The sequence below is a fragment of the Panulirus ornatus genome, chromosome 61, assembly GCF_036320965.1.
Source record: "Panulirus ornatus isolate Po-2019 chromosome 61, ASM3632096v1, whole genome shotgun sequence".
Classification (NCBI taxonomy): Eukaryota; Metazoa; Arthropoda; class Malacostraca; order Decapoda; family Palinuridae; genus Panulirus; species Panulirus ornatus.
The window spans coordinates 1,520,719-1,538,983 of NC_092284.1; the positions used below are offsets into that span (position 1 = coordinate 1,520,719).

General features: G+C 37.2%; 1 protein-coding gene across 6 annotated transcripts in view; it reads right to left on the bottom strand.

Annotated features, from left to right (window-relative positions):
* Window positions 1–2,712: 2,712 nt before the first annotated feature.
* Mkk4 (MAP kinase kinase 4) overlaps window positions 2,713–18,265 on the bottom strand; it is a 51,882-nt gene continuing 36,329 nt past the window's right edge. For 5 of the 6 annotated variants that reach the window (XM_071696722.1, XM_071696721.1, XM_071696720.1 and 2 more), the window contains 4 exons: window positions 17,850–18,029; window positions 15,662–15,888; window positions 13,791–14,006; window positions 2,713–12,302 (listed from right to left, as the gene is read on the bottom strand). In XM_071696722.1, the coding sequence (XP_071552823.1) occupies window positions 13,835–14,006; window positions 15,662–15,888; window positions 17,850–18,029 (579 nt within the window). In that variant the 3' untranslated portion in view covers window positions 2,713–12,302; window positions 13,791–13,834. The remainder of the gene's footprint in view (window positions 12,303–13,790; window positions 14,007–15,661; window positions 15,889–17,849; window positions 18,030–18,265) is intronic. The other variant, XM_071696719.1, reaches the window with a different exon arrangement.

Consider the following 18,265-nt stretch of genomic DNA (forward strand, 5'->3'; position numbering starts at 1 on the left):
GTGATGCAAAAATAAAAGTACACATAATTGCTATTCTTTACATTCTATCTGTCTATTTTTCTCATGCCTATTCCCTTGAGGAACTCCCTCGTGAAGGTGGCCAAGGCATGTCTTCTTAACTGGTAAACTCATGCTGCTTCGTAACCTGTAAAACCTCACCCATAACAGGCCACAGGAAGAAGGCAACTTTAGTGGAGTATTTCCAATGCTTTTTTACACTGCCCTGATATTTATGCTTTTTTACACTGCCCTGATATTTATGCTTTTTGCATGTGAATCAAATTACTCGTGACATAAAGACACTTTACCAGTAGATCATTATCGTACTGAAGAGTACCGCGCAGATGAAAATGTACTTGAATAAATTTTAACAGTTTTGTTAACCCCTTTACTGTTCCATGCATTGCATGACAAACAGAAATTGGCAGTCACTGTTTCACAAGACATATGTTTTTCCCATGTTACAATATTGGCGCACAGGGCCTAATATAGTTACACGGAACATTCATATTATACACGAAGACACAAATTCAGGAACCAGCACTGACTGAGGTCAATCTTACTCACAGAGGTTAGTGATATGCAAACATATATGAATATATTAAAAGACTACTGCTAACAAATTAACAAATCTTCTAGTTACCCTCGTAATTGATCCACTAATTGTCAGTAATACTTGCTAATGTGCTCAAGGAATCTATGACTAAATTATGAAAAAATTGTACCAACCAAGATGTAAATGTGTATCTGAGAAGCATCCTACATTATTGATAGGTTTCACTTATTCCAGTTGTTTTTGTAACCTCCTTTTACGTCCTAACACTTAACAATGGATATCCACATACTCAACAGATTTACCAATGTGTCTAGGTGGCTTTTGAATGTATGTGGAAACCATACATTAGGACACCTACAAGTTCATAGAGCTTAAAAAGAGGGCTTTTACCAGTTATACATACTAACCTCACTAACGACATAAATGCCATAATGAGCATTACTTTCATTAGGAAATATTTGCTTATTCCTAAGGCAGTAACATTGATGATTTTACTATGTCATTGCTTCTAGCTTTACTTAAGATGTAACTGCTGCAATTTGCAGCAGTAAATGGAATATAAAGCCCTTTAAATACTTTCGTTACAAATACAATAGGATGAAATGTGCTTTTTGTTTTAATACAGAGTGAAAGTGAAGGACCACATCCTAGTGAGCTTTCTTCTGGCCTGCAATTTACATGAAATAAGACATCCTAAATTTATTAGTTACACAAATATATTAAATGATGCCTCATGAATTTATTGCACCTTCTGTGCAAGGATAAGTAAATGTTAATGTCTCCATTTAGGTTGCGTAACACCACAATGAATCTAGAATTAACTCAATCAGAAATTGTCACGATGAACTTATACCTTACCGCTCGGAAAGTAAATGTGTTAAGCATCATCAAGAGGTCTTCAGTAAGCCAACATTATACTGAACTAGAACTACATTGGCAGACTTAAACACGAGTGCCAGGATATTATAGCAATATTGTGCATGGAAAACTAATCTTGTCCTTCATTAAACTTGTGCATTTCACTATGTGCTCTGGCTTGTTAAGTTGATTACCTGACAATAACTTAAATGTCAGAATAATAAACTAAACATTTACTTGTTCACAGTTCCCCACTTCAGCCAGGTAACGCCAGAAACAGAGAAATAAAAAGACCTCACTTGTTCACATACCCTCTCTAGCTGTCCTGTATACTGACATGTATAATAATGGTATTCATACAAGTTTTGTTTCAGAACAATACTTAACCTTTATTGGAAAAAAAAATTATATATATATAGTGTCATAAGGCACAAAAATCTCCAACCTCAAACGTTAGTCAATCTTTAACTCTGTCAAGTATATTGTACTGAAACCTAAGCCTACCATCTAAACCCAAGCCCCACAGTCTACACCATGGTTAACTTGACTACAGCACACCCTCTGGTTCAATCCAATCACAGCACAAAGCCCCCCAACATACCAAGTAAATCCACGTCAATCTATCCAATGCACTCCTCTCACCCTTCTGCACATTCCAGCCTTGGAATCCTGAAACTCAGATTTTATCCCAAAATTGCAAATGAAAATAAAACAAGAACCTAATCCCCCATGGTGATTCCATTTGACATGCACATGATAATAATCAGTCTTTCTTTGCTCATCCTGTTGTATGCTTAAACCATTCCAGCAAACCCTTGTTGCCCCTTCCAATCAGACTGCACTTCAGAAAACTCAATCCATTGCTGTCATACCTTAAATAATAAACTTTGCTTCACACCACGTATTGTCCTTGAGCTTGTTATTTCCAATGCCTCTATCTCCTTTCCTTCCCTTTGTGTTTGAGGCTCAAAGCTTGTATCCATATAAGGCTGTTAGAACTACAATCAAACATACTTTTCTTTGCTTTTATGGATACTGATCTCTCCTTTCATGAGCTATTTAATGAACTTAAGCTATACATAATAAATTACACTGCATATCATATAGTTTTATAAAAGACACTTCGAAGTACAATTATATAAGTGTGTGTGGAATCCAAAGGCAAGGGGCTATGTGTCTTGTGTTACATATCTGTATCCACATTTTGATTGTATTGTCTTGATGGCCAATAAAATAGCATTAACATGACATATAAAACTGACAATATAAGTGAAAATTCAAAGTATCAAAGTCCAAAGTATTGTAACAATTATTTATTCATACAAGAGATGACATCTTGATCTTCCCTAACCTGAATATATACAAATTTCATCTGGCACTGTATTCTATATGCAATAAAGTATAACTTTACAAAAAGTATACTTTCCAAATACTTAAAGTATCTCATTACTGACAGCATCAGATGAGGCAATAAAATCCATTCAAGTCCAAGCGCATCCTTATTATAACAGTTTTGTCTGTGGCACATAAACAAGTATTGTCTTCCAACCTCACCTTAAGTTTAATATTTCTGTTCACACTTGCCTATCTGGAATAAATTGAAATATGCATTTCTGTATTTAACAATATAATGCCCAAAAACTGCCAAGAAAGCAAATCCCATATAATCAAATATACGTACATTTCTTATAACATTATATTAGGAAAATATAAACCAGCTTTATTTCTTGTATCACCTTGGATGTTTTAGAACTAAAGAACTCACAAGTTCAAGAAAACATTTTTGACATGTCTTTTATTTATTTACATTCACATGTATCCACACTGAAAATATCCTTGTCTACTTTAGCAAAATGATCATTTGAAACCTATCACACATGACAAAAAATCACTCGGTTCCCCATCAGATGACGACCATGCATGTTGTTAAGTATCAATGCTTATTAGTGGGCAAAATTTTCTAATAGACTTCCTTCTACCAGAATTGGAGCCCTTTTTCTGCCATATCAGTATACAAGAGACAAAAACAAGGCTACACTGAGTAGTTTACACATTACGTTTGCTTTAAATGTCATCTGATGACTTCGTTCATAATCGCAGCAACAAGAAAGTTGAGCAAGGCATTAGTTCATTATATCTATTTCCCTATGTTTTTCTTTAAACTTTATTCAAGTCACATAAAAATAAAACAAGCTTATAATCCAAAGGAACTATACTGAAAAAAATATATCTTTAAATCTAGGAGGATTTACCTAAATCCCACATGTTAATTTTCACACATGTAGCTGATTGTCTATAAAACAGCAAGCTTTTGGTGAGGGAAATGCTTTGCTGAACATAGAGCAGAACATTAACCATAAAGCTCGTTGTCTGCATAGATATGTCCAAGTGATATGGTATTATAATTATGACATACAACAATATACCACTGAAAGTGTAAAGCATATAAAGGTAGGGGAAGGAACTTTGTCATCTTGACAAAATCATGAATTCGTCATAGCTTGCATACATTTGGACACAGCTAGGAATAATTTCGTAAGCTCCAACTTGAGTTAGCATATGAACTTTCAACACCCATTAAGACACATTATATATTTATTGGTATGTGTCAAAGGGCATACAGTATACACTACTATAAATTGTATGACATGAGGGATGTTACTGCTATTTAATGAAGGGCAGAAATCAGTTTGAAACAATTATTTATAATTTTTACATATTGTGTAATACATAGCATACCTTAGTTCTTAATTTACTTCAAAGTTTCACATGTGCTCCTCGATATAAAACTTTGTCATCAGCTGGAAAAGCTCTCCATCACACAGTATGTAGTTTATGTTATTATGAAAACATGATGCACAGAAATACCTCTGAAAACTCCTAAAAGTCCTTTACATTAGCACAAAACAGTTCTATTACAATTTTAAACAGCAGCTAAGCTACCAGTGTAAGCTAGTGTGTGAAGCAGGAAACAGACCCTTTTTAGCTGAACCAACCATCACCAATATTTTTGGTTCAGTATAAACATGGTTATGCAAATGCTCATAGTTTTCCTGCCTGTATTCAAGACATTATATCATGTTACGCATGAGAATGGGTTTTCCAGAATGGAAGTTCCGTCCTCTGCATGACGGGTCTGGTGATATGTTAAATCCATGTTTGGAATTCTGGAGAGATTGTTGGTGTCCAGAACACGGACGAGAAAGTGTAACGTGTGCATGTCTGGGGGGAAGGAGTTTAAGACTGAGTTGGGGTGGAGGGTTACACTGTGAATATGTTTTGTCGATGTTATCTTTGCTAGGAGAAAGGGGATCTAGGAATATATGTTGCTGCAGTGTGAAGTTGGCGTGAACTTTTTATGTCTGGTTATGAAGTGGTTTGGGTGGGCTGATCATGTATTGATGCAAAGTGGAGGGTGCAGAGGATATTTTGGAAGATTAAACTTAGAAATATTCTTGTTTCATTGTGCAGGTGTGGAGTGTGGTCATCAGGCAGTCATTAATAGTTCTGAATGTTGTTTTATGTGGTGTGTAACTTGGCTGCACTACCCTCTGAAAAGGTAAGGCATGATCTAGAATGAGTGAATGAGGACAAGAGGGTAGGCATAGCTTAAAGGAGCAGATTAATTGTTTGTAAATGATATTAAGGGATTCTTTTTTCTTTTCCAAATCTGGTTTTGGTTTCAGTAAGTTTTCTGAAAGAGTTTAGCTTACTTATGGCCTTGTGTTCATGTTTGTGATATGGGTAGTGAATGTCATGTGTGTCGTATTTATATATTTTTCATACTTCACTGCTTCTCCCATCTTCACAGGGTAATGTAAGGAACAAATGAACAGAGAAGGTGTTCAATGATTTAAAATTTTTTTCAGTAAGTTAAAGGCATACTCTAGACAATTATGGTATATTGCAGAAGTATTACTTGTACTATATCTATTTTTTGACAAGTTGAAATTAAGATTCATTCATGTTTACCTAATAATGTATTATTAAATAGTAAATAGTTGGTATTTTTAGGGTTGAATTTACTTCAACAGGACTTTTAATATTCATGTTTTTTTATTCTTAAAAACAACGACTCAAACCAGTTCATAAACAAGTATCATGATTAATGCCCATATGTAACGTTACATCATACAAATAAATTCCTCTGCAATAGGATAACTGCCTCGTGACTAACATTCTTTTCCTAGATGCAAGGGAGGTCAGTCTGGGCATTATATTCTCCACACAAGTGTAGACTTACTTTAAACAGTAAACATGTTCCAACACCTATATTTAAGGAATAAACTTGAGCAGTCTCTTTCTTAATAACCATTCAGTCTGCCCATCCCATGATTTTGTGGCAGTAATATATATTTAGACAACCTTAAATGTCCTCTGAAATTAAGAAAGGAACTCTGTTCCCCAATTACCAATTATTACTGAAAGCCCTTTATACTCCAGGACACAGTCAAACAGACTTATAAGTCAAGATCCTGTCAGCTGGACCCTTGGTTATTGATCTTGGAGCGACCCAACAAAACTCCTTATTACCTGCAACAATACTATGATCTATAATATCCAAAACTTAGTCAACTGAAACCATGATTACAGTATGCAGGATCCTGGTAACTACAATATTCACCAGGCAATGATTATCATAAATGACCCAACAGAGTAAAATCACCAACATGAGGGAGCCTACTATGCACAGCTATACTGACTGGTCTTGAATATAAAAATTTCAGTCAGTTATAACCTTTATCCTCCAATAATTATCAGCTGGAACACTGAATACTCATATCCTACAAGAGAAAAACACAATCTTAAAAATCAAGAATCTAGTCTGTTTTTAATATTCAAGATCTATTTAATCGGAATCTTGAATATTGAGGGCTCAGGCAACTACAGTCTAAAATATTATGAGCCCAGTTAAGTTTTGATTCTCTAGTACCTAATAAATTGTGTATCATCCACATCCCATTTAATTTGAATCTTGAATATCTAAGACCCCAATCAACTATCATTTTGATTCCTTCAAGTCCCAGTGAATTATAATCTTGAACATTCAGGGCACAGCCAACTAGAAACTTGATAACACAGGACCCTGGCACCTAGAATCTTAATTATGGACCCAATCATCTCGAATTGTGTTATCTATCAGCAAATAAACAAGAAATTTGAATACACAGGACCTATTCTACTATGGTTCTGATTAACAAATACTCACTAAGCCAGAGTATTCGTTGTCCAGTATGCAGTCAATTAATGTCTTTATTATTAAGGGCCCAATTAACTAGAATCTTTATCAAAGGTGCAGTAAACTAGAAACTACAATTCTAGCCAAAGTGAATGTTATCAACAATAGGACTATCTACACCCATTTTGATATCTATGAAAGGATATCTTATGCAGAACCTTCTCAAAATACTATCGATATTGATTGACACGACTGGGACGTGAAAAACTCCAAAGGTTTTACAAAACACTGGTTCTGTATGCTATTCCAAGGAACTGCTGAAACAGCGTGTAAAATTAACAAGTACAGATATACTAAGTTAACAACTACTATACAACTATCTTAAGAAACATTAAAGAGTTGCAAAGACCTCACAGATGACCCACATAGTGTACCTGATAAAATCAGAATTAATTCTAAATTAGAAAAATCACAACCCTAATCTTTTGATGGATCTACCTGAGTGAAGTCTCACCAGTAACTGCCATACTGACAACTGACATGATCAGCACAATGTAGAGTTACTTGTATACCTACCTAACTAGGATGAGATTTTGCCAGGATGGCAGGGCTAGCGCATACTGCTCTGTCAGCAGGTTTATAAAATTGAACCCCACCACAACACCACTAACAAGATTATACAACCAGTATGGACAGGGAAACTGGACACAAGGAAAATGATCTACTTTAGAACTTTTCTTTTTTCACAGTTGTTTGCCGTTTCCTGCATAAGCGAGGTAGTGCCAGGAACAAATGAATAACGGCCTTGTGTATTATGGAATATCTATCAGGGAGAAACGTTGAGCCAACACTATCAACTTCCAAGGACTGCCAACCAGTCCTTGGCAAGCTGTTGTACTTTAGTACTCATTTCTGTCCTCAAAATGAGGAACACTCCATATATTATGAGACTTGAAACATTCTGATATAGGAAGAGAAACCAGAAGCTTCATTACTAACAAGAAGGCAGGCAGGACGGATAGTGGCAAAATATGGCTGCAAGGTCCAGGGGAAAAAGTTTAATATCAGAGAATTAATAATTTCTCATATCAGTGAGTGGACATTAACCTGAAACAAGGTATTAGCCATCACTCATCCATTCTACAAGAGAACTAATTATGAAATTCTTAAAACTCCTATGTTCATATAAATCAAAATTTATACTATCAAAGGATGATGCATTGGATAATATAGGCTTGTTAACTTATAAATCATGGAGATGCAATGGTTACCATAACTGTAGCCCATTTCCTCCACTGTCTACTTATTGCACAAAGAATTCAGGAGCTTAACTATTCATAACATAAAACACTGACAACAATATCTCAAAATAACACGTGAAAATCTCACACTGTAAAACTGATCAACCCCACAGAGGCAACAGTGAGCACTTTTGTCCTCTGCCTACATGAGAATTTACAAAATGCATTGATACAATCTTTTCACAGCCAATCGAAGTGTAACATTAAACTCGGCTTAAGGTTGTTCATAAGGACAAATTGAGTATTTGCTACTCTAATTTTCTCTCTTTAAAAAGAAAATGTTTTCATTTTCTGAAAATGCACTAAATTTCATAATTATTTCTATTCAAATCTTCAATGCAGTGGAAAAAATTGAAAAGGAGGCAGAACTATGAATTCATGAGATTTCTATATTACACATTTCTCAAGTGACAGGTGTTATCAGACCCGTCTTGCAAGACGTTATACCACAAGTGAAAAGTCACCTTTGGTGAGGCTGCATCAGTCTTATTGAGGAACTTCTCACTCCAAAGGAGTCCACCATTTCTCTGCTTCTGATTGAAGCACAGCCTTGATGCTGCCAAAGCCCCATTAAAGGGGTCCTGGGGTTATATACAATATTAATGAAGGGACACACTTTCAGCGTCAGGATCAAATGTTGGTCTTAAAATATTAAATGCAACATAGTAAACTTTGCCACTACTGGAAGCAACCTACCCTAGTAATTCTGTGACTGCTCTGGACCATGGAACAAACCATGATCAACAGCATACACCAGTGCTTATCCTGCACTATTACTAATACACACTAATAACATACCATTATCAACTGGCCACACATGGATATGTGCTTTGATTGCAACTCCTACCAGTAAAAGCAAAATACCAGGGTGGGCTTGATCATACTACAAAATGCACTGCCCATGTTAAATGTTCTATGCTGCACAGTGTAAGCATTCATTAATTCTTTTCCAGCAGAACATAATGACTTTTCTTTTATACCTGTTTACCATTTCCTGCCTTAGCAAGGTAACAGTCAGGAACAGATGTATAGTTAATACCTAACTCCACGAAAATATACTGGTTAATTTTAATGTATCTATTCAAACTGCCAGCTGGAATGTTTTCATGCACCTCACATCAGTTTGCCTGGTCAGTTACGAAGAAGCGGTAACTGGTCCCAAAAACTGTCACATAAAGAGATGGATACTTTTCATAACTTAGTCTTTCATCTGCTATTCTCTGTTAACCATACATTCTTTGATGGATTTTGCTATATAATAAAATCTAAATACACATGAGAAAATTTACAAAAGAGGACATCAGAAGAAAATAAAGAAGTAAGAATAGACAATTCAAGAATGAAACTTGTCTGACCAAGTCCAATACCATCAGTATATTGTAACTATCCTCAAGTACTTGAGGTGCTCTCAAAAATGTCAAAAATTAGCAGTCAATACACATCTTCAATTATCAATATTTGTTCTGGTAACCCTGAATACCTAAATGGTAATCAAACAGGTTATTTTTTCTAATTACATTTACCAACATTTACCCTCCAAGTTAAACACGGACGACCTGCACCTTTTCTCCACGTTAAGTAATAGTAGATGGACCGCTGTCAAATGGTACCCGAACAACACAAATAAGTATCTTTCTCGAAAGCCAATGTCTTTCAGCTCATCACTATAGAGTTGAAAACTAAGTGAATCACCAAACAAATTGTCGTTTGCGAGTAGGAATTTTGAACCTCACCCCCTATCTGCAGCTGTCTCAACTTCAGACTATCTCAGCTACTATATATTTCAAGTTCAGGCTGCCACAACCACTATGTATGTCAAATTCTGGCTGTCAGATTCCCTATGCATCAAACCCTATTCATCTTTGCCACAAGGAAAACATATGGGTGGGTGGGTAATTTCCCTTATGGTAAGGTCTTATTCAACTGTGCCTAATTAGATTTGAAGTTGCTTTGCACTATGATAAGAAAAGTGAAGCCCAAACAAAAACCAAATCATAAATATTAGAATCAAGAATATTTTCCTGCCACCTCTGCCTATGTGAACAAAATAATGAGCAGATGACACATACCACTGCAAAAAGAAACTGTAACATGTGAGACTTCTTCACCCTACTATATTCTGATGTTTTTCTCAATAATTTCAGATATTCTAGGCTAAAAACCAGTTTTTGTTGAAAATACTCAAATTGTATAAAAGTCCTATGTATGTTTCACAATGTAACAATATACATTCCTTACTGGAAATGAGAAAAAAATTTAAGAGGTGGCTCCATACAGTTCCTGTGTTGAAGCATAAGGGGGAGGAACCTGAGCGAAAGCTTCCAAGTAAGATTCTCTGGGAAGCACTTATACGAAGTGGCCTGTTTCAGGTTCCTAGTTCCTGACAGTACTCAGTATCTCATGGTTTGGGGGAAGGATGACCAGATGGGAAAACTCTATATCTTGAGGCTTGGGGAAAGAATGATCTGATGGCGACACTCAATATCTCGTGGCTTAGGAGAAGGATGATCTGACAGAGACACGCAATATCTCAAGGCTTGGGGAAAGGATGATCACTTATTTTGGCGATCATGTTTACCTCCGACAGTGGTCCATCTCCCACTGACAACTTGTCGGTATAGGCCCAGGTCTGCATGTCTTATTGTTAAGTGCAGAAAACTGATTGAAAATGAGACTTTACAATGAGTTTTTACCCCATGGCTCACTTTCAAACAACACTGCAAACTTGATTAAGTTACACAAAGATGCTTTTTTCGTTCACTTTATCAGCAGTTTGGTAACTTTCCCTGTCTAATTCTAATTGATTATTAGACCCTTGAGGAGGATTAGGAGAGAGAGAAAATCTATCATTTTCTGTTTTTTTTATTATGGGACAAAAGTATTTGCAACAATATTATCTGAAAATAATACTATAGCAGGACCCCCTCTCTAGCCAAGACAAAGTTGGTGCAATGTATTACTTTGATCGCTGAGCTCAGTGATGGCCTTTCTGATCTGTGCTTAATAACGCTGAATAATCATCCACTACGAATGTCATGTGGTCATTATTCTGCCAATCACAGAAGTTAAACAGCTATATATAAGCTGACTGCCAAGCATAACAATTACAAAAACTAGCATCTTCTAAATCAGAGAAAATTTTTTATAAGAAGAATGCCATGAAAAAGAACCATCACCATTAACGAACGACTCTGCTGGCAGATAAGGGTCTAAAATATTTAATTCTCGGATTTCTCGTCATCATGGCTGACTTGATAAGCTCCAGCCAGCCAACTTTCCATGATGATCAACAAAGAAAACTATAAATCTGACCCTGAAAAGTTACTATAAATCTGACCCTGAAAAATTACTATAAGCCCAACAACTTTTTAATGTCCATTTCTTAAAATCAACCTAACAACCACAGCCAGACAATTAGAGTTTCTTTAAAAGTTCTTTCCCTTTCATCCCCACACACACACGCGCACACAAAAAAAATTCTAGAAATCACCCATGGGATCTGCAATTCAACACCCTATACAATAAATAAATAATCTTCTTAAATCATAATCATACTATATAACAATGGCACTAAAAATAGTCATCTTCCTAATATTTATAATCTACATGAGTGTTATGATATAATTATTTTTATGAGGCTATGTCACTTTTTTGTCTTTTTCTTACATCAGGGAACACAGTCAAGTTCATCAGTATAATATACCATTAACAATGGTCATTCTAAAGTCACTCATCAAACTGTTCACCTACGGGAGTTATGCGTCAGAAATGCCATTATGAGGAGCATCTAAATCTAGTCCACTCGACAAAGCTTCAACCAACAATCACAGTGCAACCATAGGCAGTGACATCCTACACACTTTATACCCCAAAATAATGCCAAGTGCTTTACTTGTCACGTAATACCCTGGAGTCGCTTGCACTTTCAAAAAAGTTCCAACTATGAACCTCCAATACGAAAGAAGCTTCTTCATCAATATCTTTCCTTGCATCTCTTTATCTCCTCTCTTAATTCAAAAACATTCTTTTTTAACACCTTTTTTTCACTTTTCCACACTTCATTTCATTCCACTGATTAAATCATCAAAATGATTTTGTATGCCCTACTTGCTGCCATTCAGTGCCTGTCTATGCCATGCTGAAGCAAAAGTGGCATTTACAGTCCTCCAAGAGCTGATGTACTTGCTGGCATAACCCATCATATATAAAGTAAATGCTGCACTGCCTCAACTCCTGTTCGTATGAGTCTGCTTCACTCACTGTCCTGTCAAGACGAAACAACAAATTTTATATGGGAAGAGCACCATGGAACTGATGGAGTCTTGCTCGCTAAGGCATGCTCAAAGCCGTCAATCTCTCATCATAGTTCCAAGAGAAGGTGACCAACTCTTGCCCCAGAGGATGACACCTACAGGATAGGAAACAGTACAATTACAGTTATGTGACCAAATGTGTGAGGGTCATTAAACTTAGACCAAATGTACGAGGGTTATCAAACTTTCATTCCTCTATAATACTAATACGAAGCACTCCTTGTAAAGATAAAATGGGGATTAGATGTGGTAACTGAAAAATGTAACAGAGCACAACATTAATGTTATTGTGAGCACAATTAATAACCCAAATCCCTGACAGGTTATCCAGGATAAAACCATCATCCCTCATACTGTATTTATATCTATGTTTTACAAGACACCAGTGATACATTCAAAATCTATTTCCGATATTGTATCAATCTCAGAAGTTCTTGTTTACCCTTTCGGTATGCATTTACTTGGAGCTACAAACGGCGTCCAAGAGACTACAAGAATTTGGAAAAGGGTTTGGAAGAAGGAACTAGATAGTTCAAAAGCAGTTATGAATGCAAGGTCTTGAATAAAAGACTTGAGATATGACGTGAGAGTTTTTCACTTCTTGGACAATGGATGAATTGTGGAGATGCACACTTTTGACCTATCTGTGCAAAAGGAAACATACTATTAAAAAGTAAAGTTTATCTACCTAATATTTTGGTCACCTCCTCAAACCAACCACTCACTTGGCTATCACTAACCAATATCCAAACTGAAATGAACCCAGCTACAAGCTGGGTAGATTACACTTTAGTTAATGTCTTTTCCAAGACAGACAACACAACTTTTGCAAAAACTGGTCCTTATTTCTACCAATGCAAGAAACTGGTCTTCACTTCATCATATCTACCAATGAAAATATTGGCCCTTCACTTTATCATATTTCCCAAAGCACAAACTGGCTCTTAATGATGTCTACCAAAGTTATCTAACCAGCACCAAGATGGATGGGTAAGTGACTATGTTTCTCCACAGTTTTGTGCAGTATCAACAAAAAGGAATGAGAATTCAACTCAGTAACTAGCAGCTATGGCAAAGGTCACACAAAATAGAAAGACTTAAAATGGAAATTCTGACAATTAAATAAAACTGTATGATGCTCTTTACAAAAGCAACATTAATCTCGTTTTCTCCACCACTCAGAAATTCCCTATCAGCCTTGTTTCATTTCAGTCTAAAACTCAGAGATACACTACTGTGACCAAGGCTGTCGTACAGTTAGGATGTAACTAGCTAGCATTCCTAATGCAAGTCAAAGACTGCATCAGACTCCTTAAGGGGAAAAACAGACTACTTTTCTAAACTCACTTGAGAGCTGTAACAAGCTGGTCTGTGACAAGCACTTGTTTGTGGATGCCAAATACTTTATATGGGTAATATGGCTTGCTGTTTGATGTAGTACATGCTGCCTTGACCAAACACATCAAGTAGCAGGGACATTCTATGCTTTGTTGGAAACAGAAAGAATACACATAAGGTGAATTATTTTTAACCAATTCTAAACCAATTTAGTTCAATTATACATGTATATGCATATTACTTACCTATCATTAAAACTGCTGAGCCAGGTGCTATGTCAGGTGCTTCATCAGCAATTATATGAGTCATATGTGTACATGGCTCGTCCATTATTTGCCATCTTGTCGAGAATGCCGCATACAAACTCTGCGACATCCATAGGATCAGCTCTGGAGCGTATAACAAACTCATGCTCCAAAAGCTGCTTGTACTTTGGGCGAGAAATCTCGTCCTTAATGAGGCTGGTAAGGAGAAAGAAGGGCAAAAGACAGATAAAATCATGTTATTGGAATGACAAGTTGGGAACTGGGGATGGTAATCAGTACAAGGAAGAAAAATACTGAAATGGATGAATGCATAGGCATGATGCATTAACAACGTACAAGGAAAAGTATACAGGATGAGGCATCCCTGCAATTTTTTAAAATTACAGGGATACATTAATCACAACTTTGGGGATATGGAATAAAGAACACTACTCACACATCTCCTGCACATCACAGGTGGCAATTAAAAGGGACTGGAAATACAATAATTAAACCATGCAGTATAATGTAGGTAATCATTGGTAGCATTTTAAAGCACAAAACTTTATGACTTTGATCTCTGACTACTTGAATTAAAAAATGAATGAGTGTAAATCATGCATATACTATCTGCAATGTACGTACAAAGGAGAGTTATCTTTTTTTTCATACTCAATTGCCATTTCCTGCACTGGTGAGGTAGTGCTAGGATCAGACAAAGGAAGGTCACATACACATCTTTGTACTTGACTGCCATTTCCCACATTTGTGGGCAGTGCTAAAAACAGACGAAGAAAGACCACATATGCTCCCATCCATTCTCCAGCTGTCATGTGTAATGCACCTGAACCACAGCTCCCTATCCACAACCAGGCCCTACAGACCTTTATATGGTTTCCCCCTTCATATGCCCTAGTTTAGTCTACTGACAGCACATTGAGAATCATCTGTCTATCTACACATCTATATCTTTGATGCCTGTTCCAATTGGAACTCCCTCAAAGGGGTGGCCATGGAAACAGAGTCCCCATAACTAAAGAACTCCAGTGCCACTTTTTAGCCTTTAGTGCCTCTCCCTTCACAGGCCACTGGTAGAGGGCAAGTCTCATGCACTGTTTACAGAGGCTTCTATCTAACTTTCCTACTGACTACTTCTATCTAATGCTCCTACCATTTTACCAAAAGGCAGGGCTAGTGCATAGTGCTCACCGCAGGAAAATCTAAAGGAGTTATGAAGAATGAGCAGTGCAAGTTAAGTGGTCAAGCGTTACATATGACAAGGAGAGATTGTATGTTTGTGGACAGAATGCAAGTTATCCATATTCTAGTGAGGCAGAGAGAAAAGACAACTACCTGGGTCAGAGGAGTGCAATCTGACAACCACAAAAGTGCTACCCCACTAAGCAGATATCACTAACTCTCCTGTTACCCAGGCAGGTAGTACCGGTAATCTACCTTCCTGGTTGTTGGCTGCCTACCATCTACTACTACCTACCAGTCTATATATCATCTATCTATATCTATCACATACATATGTGTATGTGTAATTACCTATGTATTTGTACCATATGGGGAGGGTTACTCTTTTTTTTTGAGGGTTTTACCCTCAAGGGGCCTCACATGTAAATATGAGTGTGGGTATGTATGTGAGTAGAGAGAATTTATGTAACTGCACTAGTGCAGGCTTCTCATTTGCTTTTCCTGTGTTTTCCACTGTGACATCTAGTTGTTGGCCTTGCTTGCCTGACTTAAAGTGGGAAATATATAAATGAATTAACACTAAATGGAAGGAACAGCTACCAAAAATCACATAGCTTTCAGGAAAAACATTCATATGTTAATATTAGAAGGATAATGACTTTGTAACTTACCACGTGTTAACAAAACACACAAATTCCTCCGAAAAGGTGTTTCCATTTTCATTTGGCGAGAGACGAGGTGGTTCTCCTTGCACCACTTGTGTCAGCTGCTCAAATACAGAGTTCCATTTTGGGTACGGAAAACTTCCTGTGGCTAACTCCATGAGAGTGATGCCTAGTGACCATACATCAGAACGCACATCATAACCGCGAGCTCTAGCGGGGTCTATACGCTCTGGCTGAAGGGGGACAACAGTAATAAGTAACACATTACACTCCAACATTTGCTACTTATGATATTTATGATATCCATACATAGACATACACACACATATATATATTAAGAATATATGGTATTAAGAATATATGGTGTGGGAGGAAAGTTGTTAGAAGCAGTGAAAAGTTTTTATCGAGGATGTAAGGCATGTGTACGTGTAGGAAGAGAGGAAAGTGATTGGTTCTCAGTGAATGTAGGTTTGCGGCAGGGGTGTGTGATGTCTCCATGGTTATTTAATTTGTTTATGGATGGGGTTGTTAGGGAGGTAAATGCAAGAGTTTTGGAAAGAGGGGCAAGTATGAAGTCTGTTGGGGATGAGAGAGCTTGGGAAGTGAGTCAGTTGTTGTTCGCTGATGATACAGCGCTGGTGGCTGATTCATGTGAGAAACTGCAGTAGCTGGTGACTGAGTTTGGTAAAGTGTGTGGAAGAAGAAAGTTAAGAGTAAATGTGAATAAGAGCAAGGTTATTAGGTACAGTAGGGTTGAGGGTCAAGTCAATTGGGAGGTGAGTTTGAATGGAGAAAAACTGGAGGAAGTGAAGTGTTTTAGATATCTGGGAGTGGATCTGGCAGCGGATGGAACCATGGAAGTGGAAGTGGATCATAGGGTGGGGGAGGGGGCGAAAATTCTGGGGGCCTTGAAGAATGTGTGGAAGTCGAGAACATTATCTCGGAAAGCAAAAATGGGTATGTTTGAAGGAATAGTGGTTCCAACAATGTTGTATGGTTGCGAGGCGTGGGCTATGGATAGAGTTGTGCGCAGGAGGATGGAGGTGCAGGAAATGAGATGTTTGAGGACAATGTGTGGTGTGAGGTGGTTTGATCGAGTGAGTAACGTAAGGGTAAGAGAGATGTGTGGAAATAAAAAGAGCGTGGTTGAGAGAGCAGAAGAGGGTGTTTTGAAGTGGTTTGGACACATGGAGAGAATGAGTGAGGAAAGATTGACCAAGAGGATATATGTGTCGGAGGTGGAGGGAACGAGGAGAAGAGGGAGACCAAATTGGAGGTGGAAAGATGGAGTGAAAAAGATTTTGTGTGATCGGGGCCTGAACATGCAGGAGGGTGAAAGGAGGGCAAGGAATAGAGTGAATTGGAGCGATGTGGTATACCGGGGTTGACGTGCTGTCAGTGGATTGAATCAAGGCATGTGAAGCGTCTGGGGTAAACCATGGAAAGCTGTGTAGGTATGTATATTTGCGTGTGTGGACGTATGTATATACATGTGTATGGGGCGGGGTTGGGCCATTTCTTTCGTCTGTTTCCTTGCGCTACCTCGCAAACGCGGGAGACAGCGACAAAGTAGAATAAAAAAAAAAAAATAATATATATATATATATATATATATATATATATATATATATATATATATATATTATACCTGATCGCCATTTCCTGTGTCAGCGAGGTAGTGCCAGGAAACAGATGAAGAACAGCCCATCCACTCATGTACAAATATATTTACATAAACACCCATACATGCAAATATACATACATATAACATACACATACACAGCCATATACATATGTACACATGTACATATTCATACTTGCTTGCCTTCATCCATTCCTGGCACCACCTCAACCCACAGGAAACAGCATTGCCATCCCCTGTGTCAGCGAGATAGCACCAAGAAAAAAGATAAATAAAGGCTACATTCGTTTACACTCAGTCTCTAGCTGTGATGTGTAATGCACCGAAAGCACAGCTCCCGATTCACATCCAGGCCCCACAAACCTTTCCATGGTTTACCCATGATGTTTCACAAGCTATGAAAGTCTCAAATGACATCCATTTGTAATGAAACCATATGAAATTTAGTAACAACCACCCAAAAATACAGAGGCTAACACGGGATTCAAAGCAGAATGACACATGCAAACTGGTGTTCATGTTTACATAATTCTTCACTAAACTTATACTCACTGCCATATAAGGCCTACATCCAGCATCCCTCGTCTTAGCAATGGAGTCTACTAGTTGACCGGAGATGCCGAAATCACAAAGTTTTATGTTGCCACGCTTATCCAGTAAAATATTTGATGGCTTAACATCTCTATGAATTATTTTCAATTTCTCCTTTAGGTAATTCAGAGCTGTTAAAGTCTGCAAAAGAAAGTAATCATGGGTATAAAAAAAATTATGACAGCATCAAAAATATTTTCTTGACAGCCATTTTTACATGAAAAGTCTGAGTTATCTTATCCAAATTATTACACAAACAGTTCAACACTTCAGTTAACACTTCTAATGCGTGCTTCACATGAATCCCACACTAGAAATAAGAAACATAACTGGATGACCTAACTCAGGTTCAAACTTCTACAGAAATCTACTGAATG